The following is a 20,182-nucleotide window of genomic DNA, read 5'->3' on the forward strand; positions in this document are numbered from 1 at the left end:
TTCTAACATTTAACTGTCATTCATTCTTTGGGGGCACTCCTCTGTTTTTGTGGATGTTTGTGAAGAAAAAGCATTTCAGGATGTATATTGTATACACTTCTCTGATATTAAATGTACCTTTGAAACCTTGGAAACATCCACTCTTTCGAGGCCTTTCAATATTCCATAGATTTCAATGAGATTCCCCCTTTATTGTTCTGAATTCTAGCGAGTACAGGCCCAAAGCCATCATATGAGGAGCATTTGATATGCCTTTCTATCATGGAAGCATTTTCATGAACCTCCTATACACCCTCTCAAATGTCAGCAAACGTTCCTTAGATAAAGGGCCCAAAACTGCTCACGATGTTCCCAGTAAGGCCTCAGCAGTGCGTTGTAAAGTCTCAATGTTACATCCTTGCTTTTATGTTCTAGTCCTCTCAAAATGAATGCTAACGTTGCATTCGCCTTCCTCACCACCAACTCAACCTGCAAGTTAACCTTAAGGGAACCCTGCACCTCAGTCCCTTGGCCCCTCGGATTCTCGAATTTTCTTTCCATTAAGAAAATTATTTACGCTTTTATTTCTTCTATCAGAGTGCATGACCATACATTTTCTGGCATTATATTCCATCTGTCGCTTCTTTGCCCATTCTCTGTCCAAGTCCTTCACTAACCTCTCTGTTTCCTCAATACTACCAGCCCTTCCACTGATCTTCGTATCATCTGTATCTTGGCCACAAAGCCATTAACTCCATCATCCAATTCATTGACATAAAACATAAAAAGAAGTCCTAAAACTGACCCCTGTGGGACACCACTAATCACTGGCAGCCAACCAGAAAAGGCTCCTTTTATTCCCACTCTTTTCCACCTGCCAATCAGCCACTGCTTTATCCATGCTAGAATCTTTCTTGTAATACTGTGGGCTGGCTTGCAGCTTGTTAAGCAGTCTCATGCATGGCACCTTGTCAAAAGCCTTCTGAAAATAGAAGTACAAAACATCAACTGATTCTCCTTTGTCTATCCTGCTTGTTATTTCTTCAAAGAATTCCAACAAATTTGTCCGAAAAGATTTTCCCTTGAGGAAACCATGCTGACTACAGCCTATTTTATCATGTGCCTCCAGGTACCTCAAAACCACATCCTTAGCAATGGATTCCAGCATCTTCCCAACAATAGAACCCATAGTATTACAGGAAAAATAGTAGCATGGATAGAAGCAACACACATAAAAGTTGCTGGTGAACGCAGCATCTCTAGGAAGAGGTACAGTCGACGTTTCAGGCCGAGACCCTTCGTCAGCATGGATAGAACTTTGGTGATTGGTAGCAGGCAAAGAGTGGGAGTAAAGACAGCCTTTTCTAAATGGCTGCCAGTGACCAGTGGTGTTCCACAGAAGTGGATGTAGCAGCTGCTTCTTTTTACATTGTATGTCAGTGATTTGGATGACAGAATTAATGGCTTTGTGGCCAAGTTTGCAGACAATACAAAGTTAGGTGTAGTGTTGAGGAAGCAGGGAGGCTGTAGGACAGACTAATTAGGAGAATGGGCAAATAAGTGGCAGATGGAATACAGTGTTGGGAAGTGTATGGTTGTGCACTTTGGCAGAAGGAATAAAAGCTTAAACTATTTTCTAAATGGGGGGGGGGGAATTCAAAAATCAGAGGTGCAAAGGGAGTCCTTGTGCAGGATTCCCTAAAGGCAAATTTACAAGTTGAGTCAGCGGTGAGGAAGGCAAATATAATGTTAACATTCATTTCGAGAGGACTAGAATATAAAAGCAACAATGCTTTGCTGAGGTTCTACAAGAGGCTGGTGAGGCCTCAATTGGAGTATAGTGAGCAGCTTTGGGCCCCTTATTTAAGAAAGGATGCAATGACATTGGAAAAAGTTCAGAGGAGGCTCACAAGCACGATACCAGGAATGAAAGGCTTATCGTGAAGAGTGTTTAATGGCTGTGGGCCTTTACTCAATGGAATTTAGAAGAATGAGGAAAGGTCTCATTGAACCCTATAAATATTGAAAGCTCAGATAGAGTTGATGGAGAGAGGATTTTTTTTATGGTGGGGGAATCTAGGACGAGAGAATCAGAGTAGAGGGAGTTCCATTTAGAATGGAGATAAGGAGGAATCAGTAGAATTTATTACCAAAAGCGGCTGTGGAGGCCAGGTCACAAACGAGAAAATCTGAAGGGTCTTGGCCCAAAATGTCGACTGTACTGTTTTCCATTGATGCTGCCTGGCCTGCTGAGTTCCTCCAGCATTTTGTGTTGTGGAGGCCAGGTCATTGGGAGTATTTAACGTGGAGGTTGACAAGTTCTTGACTAGTTATGACATGAAAGGTTACAGGGAAAAGGCACAAGAATGGGATTGAGAGGGAGATGGATCAGCCATGATGAAGTGGCACAGCAGATTTTATGTGCCAAATGGCCTCATTTTGTTCCTATGTCTTATGGTCTCGTGTCAGCATGAGATCTCACTTAAAAGATGAATGCATCAGGTACATGCCCAATTGCAAAACGGTCATTAACTCTAGGGAGCCCACAAAATGACGCATATACAAAGATAAAGCATCATGTGGATCGCAACAAGGAATATGCAGCTATTAACCCATAATGAAATTTAGAAATAAGAGATAAAAAATCTTTCCTGGTTATTTATTTGCTGTCAGTCCGGTTCACACATTGACATGAGAATATACAAAACTTACTATGTTCAGATCCAAACATGACATAATTGTTAAAAATCAGAAAGTAGATCTAGAACTGGATCATCAAGCCAATATAAAACCCAAAATAAAACCCCACTTTATTTTGGAGTGCTTCAAACTGTCACTAAATTTGCCAAAAACAAGACTTGTAAAAATGCAAATGTTAAGGTCAGTTTTGATGAGTCATGCCTGTATAGATGCACAATCAAATCTCATATATGAAATAGAGATCTAATTGATGAAAAAGTGTTTAACTGCAATCAGAAATCACCTGTTATCAACTTAACACGGATAACGTTGTTCTATGACAAATACCCCTGACTGTATTTCCTTACAAAATAAAATATCCTAACAACCATATTAAAGGATCCTAAAGAGGCTTTGTTTTAAATTAATCAAGTCATGGTTGGAGATAAGTATGTCTCACCAATAAAGCATAGAGCTACTTACATACGCAACCAAAGAGGTACATTCCCGTATTACCTAATCCTTTTCGTTTCCTTGCCAGAGGGGAATTTGGACACCAATTTTTTAAAAAAACACATGTCATCAGGTAGTAACACATTTCTGGAACAGGATAGACTGCTGAAAGAAAAGTGATCCTATATAAGAGTGCTATCAAGAAAATAATTATAAAGTCCTGATGAATTGAGAATATTTGTTAAAGTCACCTACACATTGTTGACAGATCAGCTTTGTAGCGCTTCTGCATTAGGTCGGTGCTCGGAGAATAGTTTTATTCACCACAAACGCCTGTTTATTCTTTTAGACAACAGGAACCAACCTCCTCCACCTGAACACTGTACATTATTAAATCGCATATTTTCAAGCTCGGATGACCATTTAGGTGAGGTGGCACATTTTAAAACTAAATGAAAATCGCATTGCTTCGCGCCAACTACACTTAAAAAATAAACCATTTGGCAGAAGGGCGAAATCGAATGGGGTTTGATAAACTGAAAGCTCAATCTTTGACAATAGATCACCAACAATTTTACAAGAAAGCAAGGATCTAGAAAGTCCCGAAACATTAATCACCAAGAGAGTACAGAGGTTTTTGTTTAGTTCACTACTTCCTCGTCAACGTAATCCCTACCTGAAATTTTCTCTTGGTAACCCTTGGTGAAGAACTGCATGGCAGTGGCGGCTCTCCACGGCGTCCGCAAGAGCCCCTGTCTCCCGGGATCCTCGCCGAGCCCTCTCAGGATAGCCGAGTACGCAGCTTGCAGGCTCGGCAAGTTCATCTCATTATCCTCGGTGCTGCGAGTCCGTTCCTCATTCCATTGAGTTGCCGCTCTTGGCTGCGCAGTCCACTGCGGCGACTCCGAAAGTCCGTTCAACCAGACTCCCGTTTCATCGCTAGTGGGCACCGGGAGCCTGCTCGAACCGGCACCGCTCAACGCCACGGCCTTGCTCCCGTCAGCGAGCTGCTCTGCGTAATCCATGAACGTTGTGTGTGTGTGGTTAGACAACACCTTACGGTGACGAAAACGGGTTTGTCCGCTCTGACAAGCCGCCAGTGCTCGTCTCCTTTAATACAAGTAGGATTTCAGCGGCAACCTGTCATTGGCTGCGTAGGTTGCCGCTCCCCCACTTACAGAACACATTCATTCATTGAACACTCGGCTGAGATTAGTGACAAAACCGCCTTCACTCAACCCCAATCACAAATGTGAAAATAGAGGAGGCAGATCTGGAAAACTAGGCGAAGCCGCGGCAGATGGAATTTAAAACGGACGAGTAATGAACACTAACTAGATGGTCAAATTCTAGTAGTGAGAAAATGGCAGAGAAGTTTGAAGTTTCGGAGTGTTCGTACTTTGAGACTGTAGGGTGCAAGTCCACAGCTCGTTGAAAATGTTGACACAGATGCTTGTCCTAACAGATCACGGGTTTGAGGATCAGAGTGGGGATGTTATGTTACAGTTGCACGTTATAAACACTGATTATACCACACATAAAGATTATTGTGTACAATTTTGGCCACAGCACTACAGGAAGGCACTGATAGGCATGAGTACATTAGAGATTCTCCAGCCTGCAGCAAAACCCAATCACACATTGTGCATCCAAAAATATATGAGAATTGGCAGCAGGTGTATTATCACTGCCATAAAGTGAAAGTAGCTGTTTTGTTCAGCAGTACACAGTTTTATAAGACATGACAAGACAGTTTTGTAAGTTACAAATAATGCATCATCATTACATGCCGTGGATGATCATGGTCTTATGACCATGGTTGTTCTTGACAAATTTTTCCATAGAAGTGGTTTGCCTTTGCCTTCTGAGGAAAGCATTTAATATGCTTGTCTTCGCAGGTCGAGGTATTGTCGATCAGAGTAGGGATATCATATTGCAGTTGCACAAAAACATTAGTTACACCACACATAAGATTATTGTGTACAGTTTGACACCCTACTACAGGAGGGGCTGATGGGTGTAAAGAGTGCATTAGAGATTCACCAGAGTCTTGCTCGGAACGAAGGAGACATTTAAACATCTCTAGGGTGAGATTTTCGCCCCAAACAGAGGGCTATGAATTCCTGGAAAAAGATGGTTGCAGTTGCAACACTTAAAATGTGTTTGGACAGGTATTAAAATTGGAAAGGTGGAGAGGGATTTAGATCTAATTCAAAATTGACCTAAAGGTTCTTTTTCTGTGGCATATAGTTACATAACTACTCGATGGTAAGAATTCACGCCATGTACAGTATTTGGCCTAAAATCAAATTCAGACAATGCAAGGAAGAAAAATGGTAATAGATGCATTAAAACTGTTCCAAATGACTGGGAAGTACAGAATCATTAGTCCAGTCTCAGGGTAATGGAGTATACCATTTAGAACTACATCCAAGTTTTCTTATCCTAGAACCAGATGAAATAGTGGAGGCAAAGTCAGTAAATATACTTAAGAAAAAGGTGCATATATTTCACAATTTTATGAATGTATCCCTCTCACCATAGGCTCGTAATGAGTTAGTTATTACTGTGAATACAAGCTAATAGTAACCTACCTCTACAAGGCATGGAAATAACAACGAAAATGCCATTTCCAATAAATAAACATGTCTAACGTAAATATGATTTGGGTAAACACAAAATAGAGGTTTCAATGTTCCTTCTGAATGAAATTAAGGCAATTACCTATATGAACATCGACCCACCAAAGCAAATTCACTGTTCACCAGGAACCACTAATTTGGCTCACGCCAAGCACTAACTTGGATCAAAATTGTATTGACAAAATATTTTAAACTATAACAAGCAGAATAATACTAGATAATACAAAATAAAGGGCCCATCGTATATATTTGTCTATAGTGTGCATGTAAGTGTTGGAGCTCACTGTTGCATAATCAATTCAGTTTGCTTCATTATGTTTACTCACGGTACCGAAATGGCTCTGCGCTGAAGAACCAGTCCAAGTGAAAAAAAATCCATGCAACATCCAAGGAAAAAGGCATCAAACTTTCTCTAAAGTTGTGTGCTAGATAGCTAGCTAGCCAAAAGTTAACCATGAGACCAAAGTCTGTATGAGGATTGTTGTGTATGTGGCCTGGTTACACAACAATACTATTAATAAAAACGCTGGAGACAGGAGCATGCTTAATAGCGCATGCTCAATATGTGTCTAATAGCGCATTCAACGACGTTACTAAAAAAAATATAAAGTAGTTCCTTATTATACTGTAGGCTATATGGTACACTTCTCCGCTTTTAATTTAATAGTGTATCAACTTCTTTTTTACTGGGGCGCTATGCTAAACAAATATGTTTACCCCCCTTAACATACAAACACCTACCATTTGTTTACTTAGTATCAAATTATAACAAAGTAATGTAATAATATCAAATTATGACAAGCCTTTTTTTTACTTTTGTTCTAAGACCCATTTATAACTCAAGTCTCTGGGGGGGGGTCTTCTCTGCCTCTCCAGGTAATGTCTGTCAATAAACTTGTTTGTTTTAATACAGATTTCCATATAAAAGTCATGAAAAGTTGATCTCTGAACATAGGGAGTTAAGAAGATCTGCGCCGCCAACTTGCTAAGAGTTCTAGGCAGCAGATCACCTCTGTATGATGAAGACTCCTCTGTGCAGCTGTCCTAGATATATACGCAGCTTCGTGCTATCACTTGTCTTCCTTACCCATGTCTCATTTGTTCCAACTGAGCTAGTTACACAGCCAATCTTCATATTCTCCTTAGATTCCAAATAGATAGCCTGACCTTTATGATACCATCTCTTATCGCAATATAACTTTCCATCTGCTATTCATGCTTCATATCTTTGTGCTGGTGATTCAGCAGGAGCGCTGGGAAGACGCTCAGGAGAAGACGGAGATGCTGTCACTTTTTGTGGAACACATCATTTTGGGAGTTAAAGAAATACATGATAAATTGGAGAACAAGGTTGCATTCTACACTGGTCAATTTGCAAAGAATTTGAACAGTAACTCTGATGTGAGATCCCGAGGGCTCTTTCAGGCTGTGATTCAGGTCCTCAGGGACTGTAAAAATAGTGCAGGATGTCTGTTCTTCAGGTATGATCTGAAAGAATGTACAATTTGCTTAGGAGAACTCAACGATCCCATCCTGCTTCCATGTGATCATTTTTACTGCTTAAAATGTATAAAGCAGTGGCTTGAATCAGGACAACGATTCTGTCCACTGTGCCGTAGTTCTCTAGACGATGATTATGTACCAGCGGTAACAGAAGAAATAAGTAAAGCTGTAGCAAAATTAATCATATTTCACAAGAGGTGATGCATTTTTTGTAGCTTCGGTTTCCATGGTCTGCTTCAAAGATGACTTGCCATCAACAAGAAGTGCTTGGTGATCTGCTGTCTCTGCTAGTTATACAAAAGTCGGGACAATCCAATGACTCACAGAAGGATCAGTACTTTACCAGTAATCGTTCACCATTTGATGAAGCAGTTGATCGAAATCTTGTTGTTCGTTCCATTGTTCTTAAGCTGCTGTTAAAGTACAGTTTTGCTGATATTAAAGATTACCTGCAGTGCTACCTGTCTGGCTCAAGAGGGAGAATTCCTTCAGGTGCACATTCAGCTGGTGGCGTAGTGGCATCAGCGCCGGACTTTGGAGCGAAGGCTCCCGAGTTCGAATCCAGCCGGCTCCCTTGCACGCTTTCCATCCGTGCTGGGTTGAGCATCGAGCTAGCAACTCGGCCTCGTAAAAATAAGAAAGCCTGCTAAAAAAAAACGGCGTCATGACAGCATCCCGATGACTCCACTTGGAGTTAGGGGCTTTCTTCTTCTTCTATACAGTACAAGGATTTTCCAATATCGGTGTCTGTCCTTCCAAATGGGTTCTGGGAGCATTTCACCATGTTCTTTACTATATTTGTTATCTGTTTTCCTTTTCTTTCTCTTCCTTCGATTCCCCACTCTCTCTAGAAAATGGCAACACCATTCTCTCTAGAATATTCCCAAGACAATCCTATTTATTGGCCGATTCAACAAGCCTAACTTATCAATCAACTGAATTTTTATTTTAAACAGCACTGTGAAAAGGGCTTCATATGTTTTCCTTCTCACGCTTCCCCTACCATACTTGTTCTTTTGGTTCATTTTGCACTGCATGTCACTTTGGAATGGGTATCCAAGGCATATGCAAAATATAATAAAAACATTCCATTCAGGGAACTCTGCTTACAGATGCCAGGAAGGAGGATGGAGTTAGTAGCTAGGAAGTAGATTTTATGGAGTGGATAACAGATAAACACTCTTAAACCAACTTCCATCTTCAAGTTATAAAATTTTTCTTATCTATGTGATGATTGCAATTTGATTCAAACTCTAAACTAACTCTTCCACATGATTTGCATAATTAAAATCCAGGTTAAGATCCTTCATCTGGACTGGATAGAGAGCAGGGAGATATCTAAAGTACCCAACATTCATATACAGTATAGTTGGAAGAAATTAATTATTTTTTCAGTTCAGAATGTTGCACAAGCAGCATGACGAATCAACAGAACAGAACAGAACACCCAGATGGTATGCTGCCTCCCAAGTGCCAGGGTCAGGGATGTCTCAGATCGCGTCCACAACATTTTGGAGAGGAAGGGGCAGCAATGACATAGGAAGGAAAAGCAATGAGGTCCTGAAAAGAGAATTTAGAGAGCGAGGTAGAAAGCTGAGAAGTAGGAACTCCCGGGTAGTAATTTCTCGATTGCTATCTGTGCCACATGCCAGTGAGGGTAGAAACAGGATGATTTGGCAGATAAATGCGTGGCTGAGAAGCTGGTGCAGGGGACAGGGCTTCAGGTTCTTGGATAATTGGATCTCTTCTGGGGGAGGTATGACCTGTTCAAAAGTGACGGGTTGCACCTGAACCCGAGGGGGACCAATATTCTCACGTGCAGGTTTGTTAGAGCTGTTGGGAAGGGATTAAACTAACTTGGCAAGGGGTAGGAACTGGAGTGAAGGGACTCAGGATAGGTTGGATGATAAACGTCAAGATAGCGTGCAGTCAGACTGTCAAGAAGGGCAGGCAGGTGATGGGACTTAGTTGCAGCCAAGAGGCTGAGTATCAAATCATTAGGGATGCAGAATCAGAAAGGATAGCATATATGTTACTCAAGGTGTTGTATCTAAATATGTGTAGTATAAGAAATAAGGTGGATGATCTTGTTGCAATATTACAGATTGCCAGGTATGATGTTGTTGCCATCACTGGATCGTGGCTGAAGGATGGTTGTAGTTGGGAGCTGAATGTCCAAGGTTACACATTATATCGGAGAGATAGGAAGGTAGGCAGAGGGAGTGGTGTGTCTTTACTGGTAAAGAATGGCATCAAATCAGTAAAAAGATGTGACAAAGGATCAGAAGATGTTGAATCCTTGTGGGTTGAGTTAAGAAACTGCAAGGGTAAAAGGATGTTAACGGCAGTTATATACAGGCCTCCCAACAGTGGCTGGGAGGTGGAACACAGGTTACAACAGGAAATAGAAAAAGTGAGTCAAAAGGGCAATGTTATGGTAGTCATGGGAGATTTTAATACGCAGGTCGACTGGGAAAAATCAGGTTGGTAATGGATCTCAAGAGAGTGAGTTTGTTGAATGCCTAAGAGAACTTTTTAGAGTGGTTTGTTGTTGAGCCTACTAGGGGATCAGCTATACTGGACTGGGTGTTATGTAATGAACCGGAGGCGATTAGGGAGTTTAAGGTAAAATAACCCTTAGGAACCAGTAACCACGATATGATTGTCTTCAACTTGAAATTTGACAGGGAGAAAGTAAAGTAGCAGTATTTCAGTGAAGTAAGGGAAATTACAGTGGTATGAGAGAGGAGTTGGCCAAAGTAAATTGGAAGGAGCTGCTGGCAGGGATGTCAACAGAGCAGCAATGACGTGCGTTTCTGGGAAAAATGAGGAAGGTGCAGGGCATGCGTATTCAAAAAATGAAGAAATACTTAAATGGTGAAATAGTACAACCGTGGCTGAGAAGGGAAGTCAAAGCTATTGTAAAAGCAAAAGAGAGGGCATACAACAAAGCAAAAGTTTGTGGGATGATAGAGGATTGGGAAGTTTTTAAAAATCTACAGAGAGCAATTTAAAAAAATTAGAAGGGAAAAGATGAAATAATATAATATCAAAGTGGATAGTAAAAGTTTTTTCAAGTATGTTAAAAATAAGAGAAATGAGAATGGCTATATGACTGCTAGAAAATGAGGCAGGTGAAAGAATAAAGGGTGACAAGGAGATGGCTGATGAACTAAATGAGTATTTGGCGTCAGTCTTCACTGTGGAAGACACTAGCAGTATGCCTGATGTTGTAGTGTATGAAGGAAGAGAAGTGGGTGCAGTTACTGTTACAAGAGAGAAGGTGCTCAAAAAGCTGAAAGACCTGAAGGTACATAAGTCAACGGACCAGAGAAACTGCACCCTAGGGTAATAAAAGAGGTAGTTTTGGAGATTGTGGTGGCATTAGAAATGATCGTTCAAAAATCAATGGATTCTGGCATGGTGCCAGAGGACTGGAAAATTGCAAATGTTACTCCACTCTTTAGAAAGGAAGAAGGCAGCAGAAAGGAAATCATAGACCAGTTAGCCTGACCTCAGTAGCTGGGAAGATGTTAAAGTCAATTGTTAAGGATGGCCCAATTCTGCTCCTATGTCTTATGGTCTAAACTCATCTTGGGCTTCCAGCTGGATAAAAGTATCGATCATAACCGACGTTTTGATGAAAATCTCTGCCATCTTCATCAGGAATGATGGCTGAGCATTTCTAGTCTGGGGGTATATATACACCCCCCCGTCCGTCCTTCCTGATTGGTTATTCCTCATGCAATCAGATTTCCACCGTCCCACCTTGTTTACAATCAAATTCTAGTTCTTACTTGGAACGAGACCTTCGTCTTTTTTAAAGTTCTCTTTCTCTAGTTTTATTTCGATGGTTTCCTCAGTAGGGGGTCCCAAAAGTCATTGGTGCAGCACAGTAAGTTTTGTGCTGTCGAAGTCAATCCTATGGCCTCTGCGAATACAATGTTCTGCTAACGCCAATTTCTCCAAGTAGCCGAAACAAAAACACCTCCTGTGCTCCTTGATACGGGATTCCACCATGCACCCCGTCTGGCCAATATATGCTGCTTCATATTCACAGGGAATCCTGTAAACACCAGCCATCCTGAGTCCCAGGTCATCTTTGACCCACATAAGCTGGGATTTGAGCTTCCTTCCTCAAAGAGCAGCTCTTTCTACTTTGATTTACTGTGTGAAAACTATTTTGGACCCAGAGAGTTTCCATGAGGAAATAAAATTATGCACAAATCAAATTGGCAAGGAGTCTATTGGAAACTCAATCACACAGACTTAGGCTACAACAATAACAGCCTCCATTATGCCTCCCAACATGGAGTGCTTCTTTCTACTTTGATTAACTGTGCAAAAACCTACGGACCTGAGACAATTACACACAATGTTCCTACAGAATGGCTACAATGTGGAGGAAATCAATCGAGCCCTTAAAAGGGCTGACTGAAGAATCAGGAAACCTAACAATGAGGAGAACCCGTTGCCACTACCTGTCTTCTCTATATCTCCATGGTTTCTGGAAGGATCACCAGGATCCTGAAGAAATATCAGATTAATACCATCTATAAACCTGTAAGGAAGCTCAGATCACTGAACTAGATATACCAAGGCATTATCCCTGATGAAGATGGCAGAGTTTGTCATTGAAACATCAGTTAAAATCGATACCTGTACCCAGATGGAAGACCAAGAAGAATTTAGGGGATAAGAGAGATGGTGATGAGGGAGAACATAACATGCTCTTGGACTAAGTGCACACTTTCATCGGAGGACAAAAGTGGGCAATCAAAATCTTTCATAATGTACACAAATGCACTAAATGAATTTACAGCATGTATTCCAATTAATGCCAGTAATAAGATATAAAATTTCTGCAGAGAATAAGATTTTAAATCCTAAAATCAGCCCCTGAAAAAATAATTTTGGAAATACAGTAAACAGATTTAAAAACTGGGTAGACATGATATCAAATTTAATCCAACTTCCGAGCACTACACAACAAACATTGTCCAGTAAGATTTTTTGATTTCATAGTATCTAGATTACATATCTAAATTTATAACTTAAGTGTTATAAATTTCCTATAGCTACCTTTTTTTTTCCAATTTCCTTTTTTCAGACTGGGAAAGTCTTAACATATATTCAGTGAAGTAAATACCCAAGTTAAAAAAAATTGTTTCCGATTTATCAAAAGAAAATATTACACAATTTCCTAATGCAAGATCTGATGAATGTGAATGTACAAACCCTTGAGAGATTACAGGAATACTTCAACCGTAGTTCCTTACTCAAGAACAAAATCTGAGGTGAACAAGCAAAAACTGAGCATCAGTCTTAAACCCATTTTCTCCCTTAAATGATATAAATCTTTCTTTTACACATGATGATTGCAATTGGATCCAAACTCTAAACTTGTACCGATGCAAATCCCAACCTTCCACATGATTTGTACAATGAAGCTAAGTTGCAGCATGTTCTTGAATTCTATCTAACAGCATGGGAGAGTAACACAAAGTACGGGAGGAACTCAGTGGGTCAGGCAGCACCTGTGGAGGAAAATGGACTGTCGGCATTTCAAGTTGAGGCCCTACATCTGGACTGGTTAGAGAGAGGGGAGATAGCCAGTATAAAAAGGTGGAGGGACAGGCTGGTATAAGAGCTGCCACTGATAGGTGCACACAGGTGAAGCGTGGATGTTAGATAAGTTCAAACTGTAAAGAAAAACCTTGCCCTAGGCAATCACTGGATGATCATATTGAAACATCATTTCACCACCCCATCTCATTTCATTCCTATTTGTGACGGTAGAATCAAAAGTGACCCTAAATCCAAAAAGTGATTTTTAAAAAATTAAATCATCAGAAGGTTAAATCCAATACAAGAGATCATGGACTAAATATTACTTAAGAAGACACTTAACTTCCAGATGAATTCAAACTCTGAATCAACAGCTGGTCCAGATTCTACGTAGCACCCACAGCATCAATCAATAATGTTTTCACAGACACCACCAATACTTAAGGAAGAGCTTGGTTCAATTTATATAACAATATCTACAAGAGCTGTCTTCCATGTTTGTGAGAATATAAAATGTAACATAAACAAGTCCTTAGTATTTTAAATGGATAAGCCTATTTCATATTGTTCCAGACGTGTCTTAACATCTTTGTGACAATGGAACTGTGTTGTAAAGATTTATAATGTTTTGAGGAAAGCAGCAGAGTAAATACAGTTAATCGGGGCAGCCACTTATTTGGGACAATTCTTAAAAAACAAAAACTAATCAAGAAAATAGCTGGGATTCCCTTTGTTTACTTAGGTCACTATGCCACTTGTCTATTGTCTTAATTGGGGCAGAAGATTGTTGCCAAATAGTTTCTAACTAGCAAGTGCAATTATGAAGAAAGCATGGCAGTGTCTCTAGTTATAGCTTGCAAAAAAATCTCCGTAACATCTAAAACTTAGACAAACTTCTACAGATGTGTGGTGGAGAGTATATTGACTGGTTGTATCACAGCTTGGTATGGAAACACCAATGACCTTGAATGGAAAGCCCTACAAAAAGTAGTGGATATGGCCCAGTCCATCACAGGTAAAGTCCTCCCCACCATCGAGCAGAGCACATCTACATGGAGCACCGTTGCAGGAAAGCAGCATCAGTCATCAAGGACTCACACCACCCAGGTCATGCTCTCTTCTCACTGCTGCCTTCAGGAAGATACAGGAGCCTCAGGACTCACACTACCAGGTTCAGGAACAATTATTACCCCTCAGCTATCAGGCTCTTCAACCAGCGGAAATAACTTCACTTGTCCATCACTGAACTGTTCCCACAGCCTATAAGGGACTCTTCATCTCATGTTTTTGATCTTTATTGCTCATTTATTATTATATTTTCTTTTGTATTTGCACAGTTTGTTGTTCTTGGCATATTGGTTGTTTGGCTGTCTTGTTGGGTGCTGATTTTATTCTGGTTCTTAGATTTACTGAGTATGCCTACAAGAAAACAAAATTCAGTGTTGTATGTGGTGACATATGTACTTTGATAATAAATTTACTTTGAACTTTGAACCAATTAAGGGATAGAGAGAGCAAACGAAATTCACAAGGGGGCAGAATTCTAGACAATTGGTATTAAGGACAAAGTGCAGACTAAGGTACAATACAGTAAGCAAATATGATTATAAATGGTTCAATTTGCAAAACAATAGTGCAGAGCTCGGAATAAATGAAATATAAATTGTATTTTTGAAGGAGCAAGGGCAAGATAGCTCAGAAAATTGTTAACTCGAACGTATGATTTACAGAAGCAGAAAAGATGTACAAAGTCAGAGGTCAAAAAGAGAGCAATTGCATGCAGAAGGAAAAGAACTTGCAGTCTTAAGGACAGAGCAGCAGCAAAAGAGATCTGCACCAGTTACACAGAATGCAAACCTCTGACGAACAAACCATGACTACCATTGTTATATTGAATGGAACTTAATAAAATCTGTTGCGCTCATGCCAATATACAGTGGCATGCAAAAGTTTGGGCACCCCGGTCAAAATTTCTGTTACTGTGAATAGCTAAGCAAGTAAAAGATGACCTGATTTCCAAAAGGCATAAAGTTAAAGATGATACGTTTCTTTAATATTTTAAGTAATATTACTTTTTTATTTCCATCTTTTACAGTTTCAAAATAACAAAGTTTGGGCACCCTGCATGGTCAGTACTTAGTAACACCCCCTTTGGCAAGTATCACAGCTTGTAAACGCTTTCTGTAGCCAGCTGAAGCCCAATTTATACTTCTGCGTCAAATGTACGCCGTAGGTACCGCGTACCCTACGCCGTAGGTGACGTACACCTCCCCAAAAAAGTAACTCATGCGTTGTGGTGCCGCAGACTGCAACAACTGTGATTGGTCCGCTTGGTAGCATCACATTTCCTCCTACGCATTTCCGGTTGCTTTTCTCTGCCATGTCTGTACACTGATGCGAAATAAATAGTTGGAGATGATGAAACAAATCGTCAAATCTACCTGCCAACATCCGAAAATATTTGAAATGCGTTACCTTGTCCATGTCTCTCACGAAGAAAATTGACACAGTAGCATAGAAACCCTACCGCCAACTAGCGTCTTGGCGGTGAATTGCAGACACAACTACGCATGCTCGCTACGGCATAGGGCGACGCAAAAGTATAAATCAGGCCTATGGCATAGCCCGTACACACAAATATAAATCAGGCTTAAGAGTCTTTCAATTCTTGTTTGGGGGATTTTCACCCATTCTTCCTTGCAAAAGGCTTCTAGTTCTGTGAGATTCTTGGGCTGTCTTGCATGCATTGCTCTTTTGAAGTCTATCCACAGATTTTCGAGGATGTTTAGGTCGGGGGACTGTGAGGGCCATGGCAAAACCTTCAGCTTGCGCCTCTTGAGGTAGTCCATTGTGAATTTTGAAGTGTGTTTAGGATCATTATCCTGTTGCAGAAGCCATCCTCTTTTCATCTTCAGCTTTTTTACAGACGGTGTGAAGTTTGCTTCCAGAATTTGCTGGTATTTAATTGAATTCATTCTTCCCTCTACCAGTGAAATGTTACCTGTGCCACTGGCTGCAACACAAGCCTAAAGCATGATCGATCCATCCCCATGCCTAACAGTTGGAGAGGTGTTCTTTTCATGAAATTCAGCACCCTTTTTTCTCCAAACATACCTTTGCTCATTGCAACCAAAAAGTTCTATTTTAACTTCATCAGTCCACAGGACTTGTTTCCAAAACGCATCAGGCTTGTTTAGATGTTCCTCTGCAAACTTCTGATGCTGAATTTTGTGGTGAGGATGCAGGAAAGGTTTTCTTCTGATGACTCTTCCATGAAGGTCATATTTGTGCAGGTGTTGCTGCACCGTAGAACAGTGCACCCCCACTCCAGAGTCTGTTAAATCTTCCTGAAGGTCTTTTGCAGTCAAATGGCCTATGTGCAGTTCTCTCAGAAAGTTTCCTTGGTCTTCCAGACCTCAACTTGACCTCCACCGTTCCTGTTAACTGCCATTTCTTAATTACATTACAAACTGAGGAAACGGCTACCTGAAAACGCTTTGCTCTCTTCTTATAGCCTTCTCCTGCTTTGTGGGCATCATTTATTTTAATTTTCAGAGCGCTAGGCAGCTGCTTAGAGGAGCCCATGGCTGCTGATTGTTGGGACAAGGTTTGAGAAGTCAGGGTATTTATGAAGCTTTGTAATTTGCATCACCTGGCCTTTCCTAATGATGACTGTGAACAAAGCCATAGCCCTAACAAGCTAATTAAGGTCTGAGACCTTGGTAAAAATTATCTGAGAGCTCAAATCTCTTGGAATGCCCAAACTTATGCATGGTGCTTTTTTTTCCACTCTAAAATTGTACAAAACAAAAATAATACACTAACCTTGCTTACAACATTGAAAAGAATGTTTCACCTTTAACTTTATGACTTTTGGAGATCAGTTCATCTTCTACTCACTTAACTATTCACAGTAACAGAAATTTTGACCAGGGGTGCCCAAACTTTTGAACCCCACTGTACATCTTACTGATAATGGTTTGTTGTACTAACAAAAAAGTTTCTTGAACTGGGTCAAATCCAAATTAGCAAATGTTACAAGAGGGGAAAGCTCATAAATATGAATAAGAGATCCTTCATTTAGTATGCTTTGCTTTGGATACATATTGGAGCTCAGCTTCATTATCCAGTGGCTACATACTCACCAGTTCTTGGTTCTGCATGTCTTACCAGCTTCCTTCATTTGATGGTATGAGGCATCTCTCTGTTGAAGCTGATCCTTCTGGCACTTGAAGCTCTACAGAAAGCATAAATCATTTACTTTCATTCAAAAAATTTTTAATCACCTAGTCCACCTGCAGTTAACCAAAACAAGATGTCATTGTCTCCACATTTGGTCTTCATAACTTTTTCCACCAACATAGCTGCAAATAAAGAGAAACAAACATGTGCACGAAAACTGGAAAAGTCAAAGAGAAATGCACAATTTATTGCAACACTGAGGGGACAGATGAACATTACCTCACTCTGTTCAGCATGAAGTTGAGCTTTCCATTTCGGGTAACCCAGACCCAGACTCCTGGTGTCCTCCTCTCACACACATTTCTTCTCCCTTTGTTGACTTTCCCCACCTGGTTCCATCTGCCCATGCCATCTCCTCCCCACCTGGGTACACCTCCCCACTCCCCTACACGATATCACCCCTCTCCCCACATAGTGCTCCATACTGGCAAACTTTCCTCTTAGTCCTGCTGCAGAGACATGACTGGAAACATTGACTTACACATTTTGCCTCCACAAATGCTGCTCAACCCACTGTCGTGCTGGAATGTGGAACAAAAAAGAGACACCAGCACTTTTTTTTTGTTCCAGATTATAGCATCTGCAGTCTCTTTTGACTTCATAAAAACTGAAAACTGGAATCTAAACAAAATCCAACACCTTGGAGGATATGAAACAAATCCCAGTGGTTTGGCATCTGACTCTCTGGATGGTATTTCCCACATTTCCCTTCCACTTGCCAGGTCCCCAGATTCCCATATCCCCTGTCAGCTCACCAAGGCATCAGATCCCCACTCCATTGAAATGTACTAGATTCTTTGAAATCTTATTGTGTAATATCTAAAATGAGAATTAAAAATGTGTTGGAGTATTAATAAAAGAACATCTCAGCCCAGAAAATCTGCTGGTCCAGCACCTATCAAAATCCTGAACATACTTACAAGTAATTAAACGCCTACTGTTCAGATTAGCAACAAGTTCCAAGTAAGCCCACCAATTTATTAAAAGGAGTATTCAAATAAAATTTACAATTTACCCTTTTGGAACAACGCAATATCGAAAATTTATTGCTATATTATTCATAATAAACTCTACAACACAGAAGTATTACTAGTGCCATAATCTTCATCAAAGAAAGTTGTTGCAGTCAAAATTAATTTGATTCACCTGTCACATGACCTTCCACTCACTTACTTACTATTGCACACTATCTCTGATAGGTAACTGATTGCAGGTCCTCTTCACTTGCAGCCAAAACAGCTACCTTAAACCCCACCATAAACTATCCGCTTTTGAGTAGAACACCATTTGACTGAACAGCAGAACTGCCACAAGTGATAAACCCAATGCATGTTGTAAATGTAAACTTAATAAAAGAGATATTAAATATCCCCAATGCAACAAAGTTCATTTTCAAGAACATTTATAACTCAAGCTTGTCCAAACTTAAATTTAATAAATGCAATTTACAAATAAGATTCTATTATGTTCAGATCATGTTGAAACAATTTACAGCATCGTTAGTCCTTTTTGAAAGCAAAGGCAGACAGTCTTGAATTCACAGTTGGATGTTCCGGTTTCTTCTTTTTGGCAGAAGCATCAGATTCTTCAGAATTTTCCTTTCTGTCTTCTAGTTCATTCACACCCTGCTCTTCTGTACGCTTGCGTTTTTTAACCTCTGTATCAGGCACAGTATTGGTAGCACTTTTAGCCCTCTCTGTCCAGGCCTGGAAAATAAAATCATTGAATGATCTGACCATTTTGGAATTGGGATAACTATTTAACTACAACTAATTCTAACTTTTCTTTGACTGAAGGGTTAAAACAGGAGATGCAAAAAATGTTTACTATTGACCTGGCCTCTTTAATAGGTAGGAATCTAAACTATAGATACTTTAAGTAAATTGATGATTTGCAAGTTGAGAACTTACTGGACTAAAAACCCAAATGTTACTAACTTAGAATCTCACCATGTCAATTTGTGAAGCTGAATCCCAAAATATACCCCTGGTAATTAATGGACTAATAGCATAAAATGCTGCATTCTTTCTTGGGCAGGCAAAAAGTATTAAGACTCCATTGCAACACACACAAAATGCTGGAGGAACTCAGCAGGTCAAACAACATCTATAGAAATTGATCAACAGTCATCATTTTGGGGCGAGACCCTTCTTCAGGGCTGAGAAGATGCCAGAATAAAAAGGTGTGGGGAGGAGGAAGGAGGCTGGCTGGAAGGTGATAGGTGAAGCCAGATGGGTGGGAAAGGTCAAGGGCAGGAGTGGGAAAGGTCAAGGGGAATCTGATAGGAGAGGACACAGGGGGAACTGATAGCCAGGTGAGAAGAAGTATTTGGTCAGAGTGGTGGTGGGGGTAGGGGGGAGGGGGAATGTTTTAAAACTATATGATGGAATATTCAAGCCATCAGGTTGGAGGCCACTGAAATGGAATACAAGGTGTTGCTCCGCCACCTTGAGGGTAGCCTCATCTTCTCATATTGGCACAAGAGGAGGCCATGGACCGACATGTTGGAATGGGAATGGGAACTGAAATTAAAATGTTTGGCCACCAGGAAGTTCCAGTTGTGGCGGATAGAGTGGAGGTACTTGATGAAGCGGTTTCCCAGTTTAAGACAGGTTTCACCAATGTACAGGAGGCCGCATAGGGAGTACCGGACACAATAAACAACCCCAGTTGATTTGCAGGTGAAGTTGCCTCACCCAGAAGGATTGTTCGGGGCCCTAAATGGAGGTGAGGGAGGAAGTGTAATGGGCAGGTGTAGCATTTAGGCCGCTTGCAGGGTTAAGTGCCAGGATGGAGATTAGTGGCATGAGATGAATGGACAAGGGAATTATAGAAGGAATGATCCATTCGGAAAGTGGAGGGGGAGGGGAGGTAAAAGTATGTTTAGTGGTAGTATATCTTTCCAAATGGCAGAAGTTGTGGAGGATGATGTGTTAGATGTGGAGGCTGATGGGATGGTAGGTGATGAACTATTCCTGTTAAACGATGGGAAGATGGGGTGAGTGCAGATGATTGGGAAATGGAGGATCTGCGGGTGAAGGCAGCATCAATGTTGAAGGGAGGGTAACCCCATTCTCTGAAGAAGGAGAACATCTCTATGAGCCCTGACCAGCATC

At 40.7% G+C, this 20,182-nt stretch overlaps 2 protein-coding genes across 3 annotated transcripts in view; both read right to left on the reverse strand.

The window, feature by feature from the left end:
* Positions 1 to 4,401, reverse strand: part of gch1 (GTP cyclohydrolase 1) — a 48,360-nt gene extending 43,959 nt beyond the window's left edge. The window contains exon 1 of the mRNA XM_063066496.1: positions 3,788 to 4,401. Within this exon, the coding sequence (XP_062922566.1) occupies positions 3,788 to 4,136 (349 nt within the window). The 5' untranslated portion in view covers positions 4,137 to 4,401. The remainder of the gene's footprint in view (positions 1 to 3,787) is intronic.
* A 13,646-nt stretch (positions 4,402 to 18,047) lies between these two features.
* Positions 18,048 to 20,182, reverse strand: part of wdhd1 (WD repeat and HMG-box DNA binding protein 1) — an 89,779-nt gene continuing 87,644 nt past the window's right edge. The window contains exon 26 of one of the 2 annotated variants that reach the window (XM_063049169.1): positions 18,048 to 18,772. In XM_063049169.1, coding sequence (XP_062905239.1) covers positions 18,566 to 18,772 — 207 coding nt within the window. In that variant the 3' untranslated portion in view covers positions 18,048 to 18,565. The remainder of the gene's footprint in view (positions 18,773 to 20,182) is intronic. The other variant, XM_063049161.1, reaches the window with a different exon arrangement.

The sequence above is a fragment of the Mobula hypostoma genome, chromosome 1 (assembly GCF_963921235.1).
Source record: "Mobula hypostoma chromosome 1, sMobHyp1.1, whole genome shotgun sequence".
NCBI lineage: Eukaryota > Metazoa > Chordata > Chondrichthyes > Myliobatiformes > Myliobatidae > Mobula > Mobula hypostoma.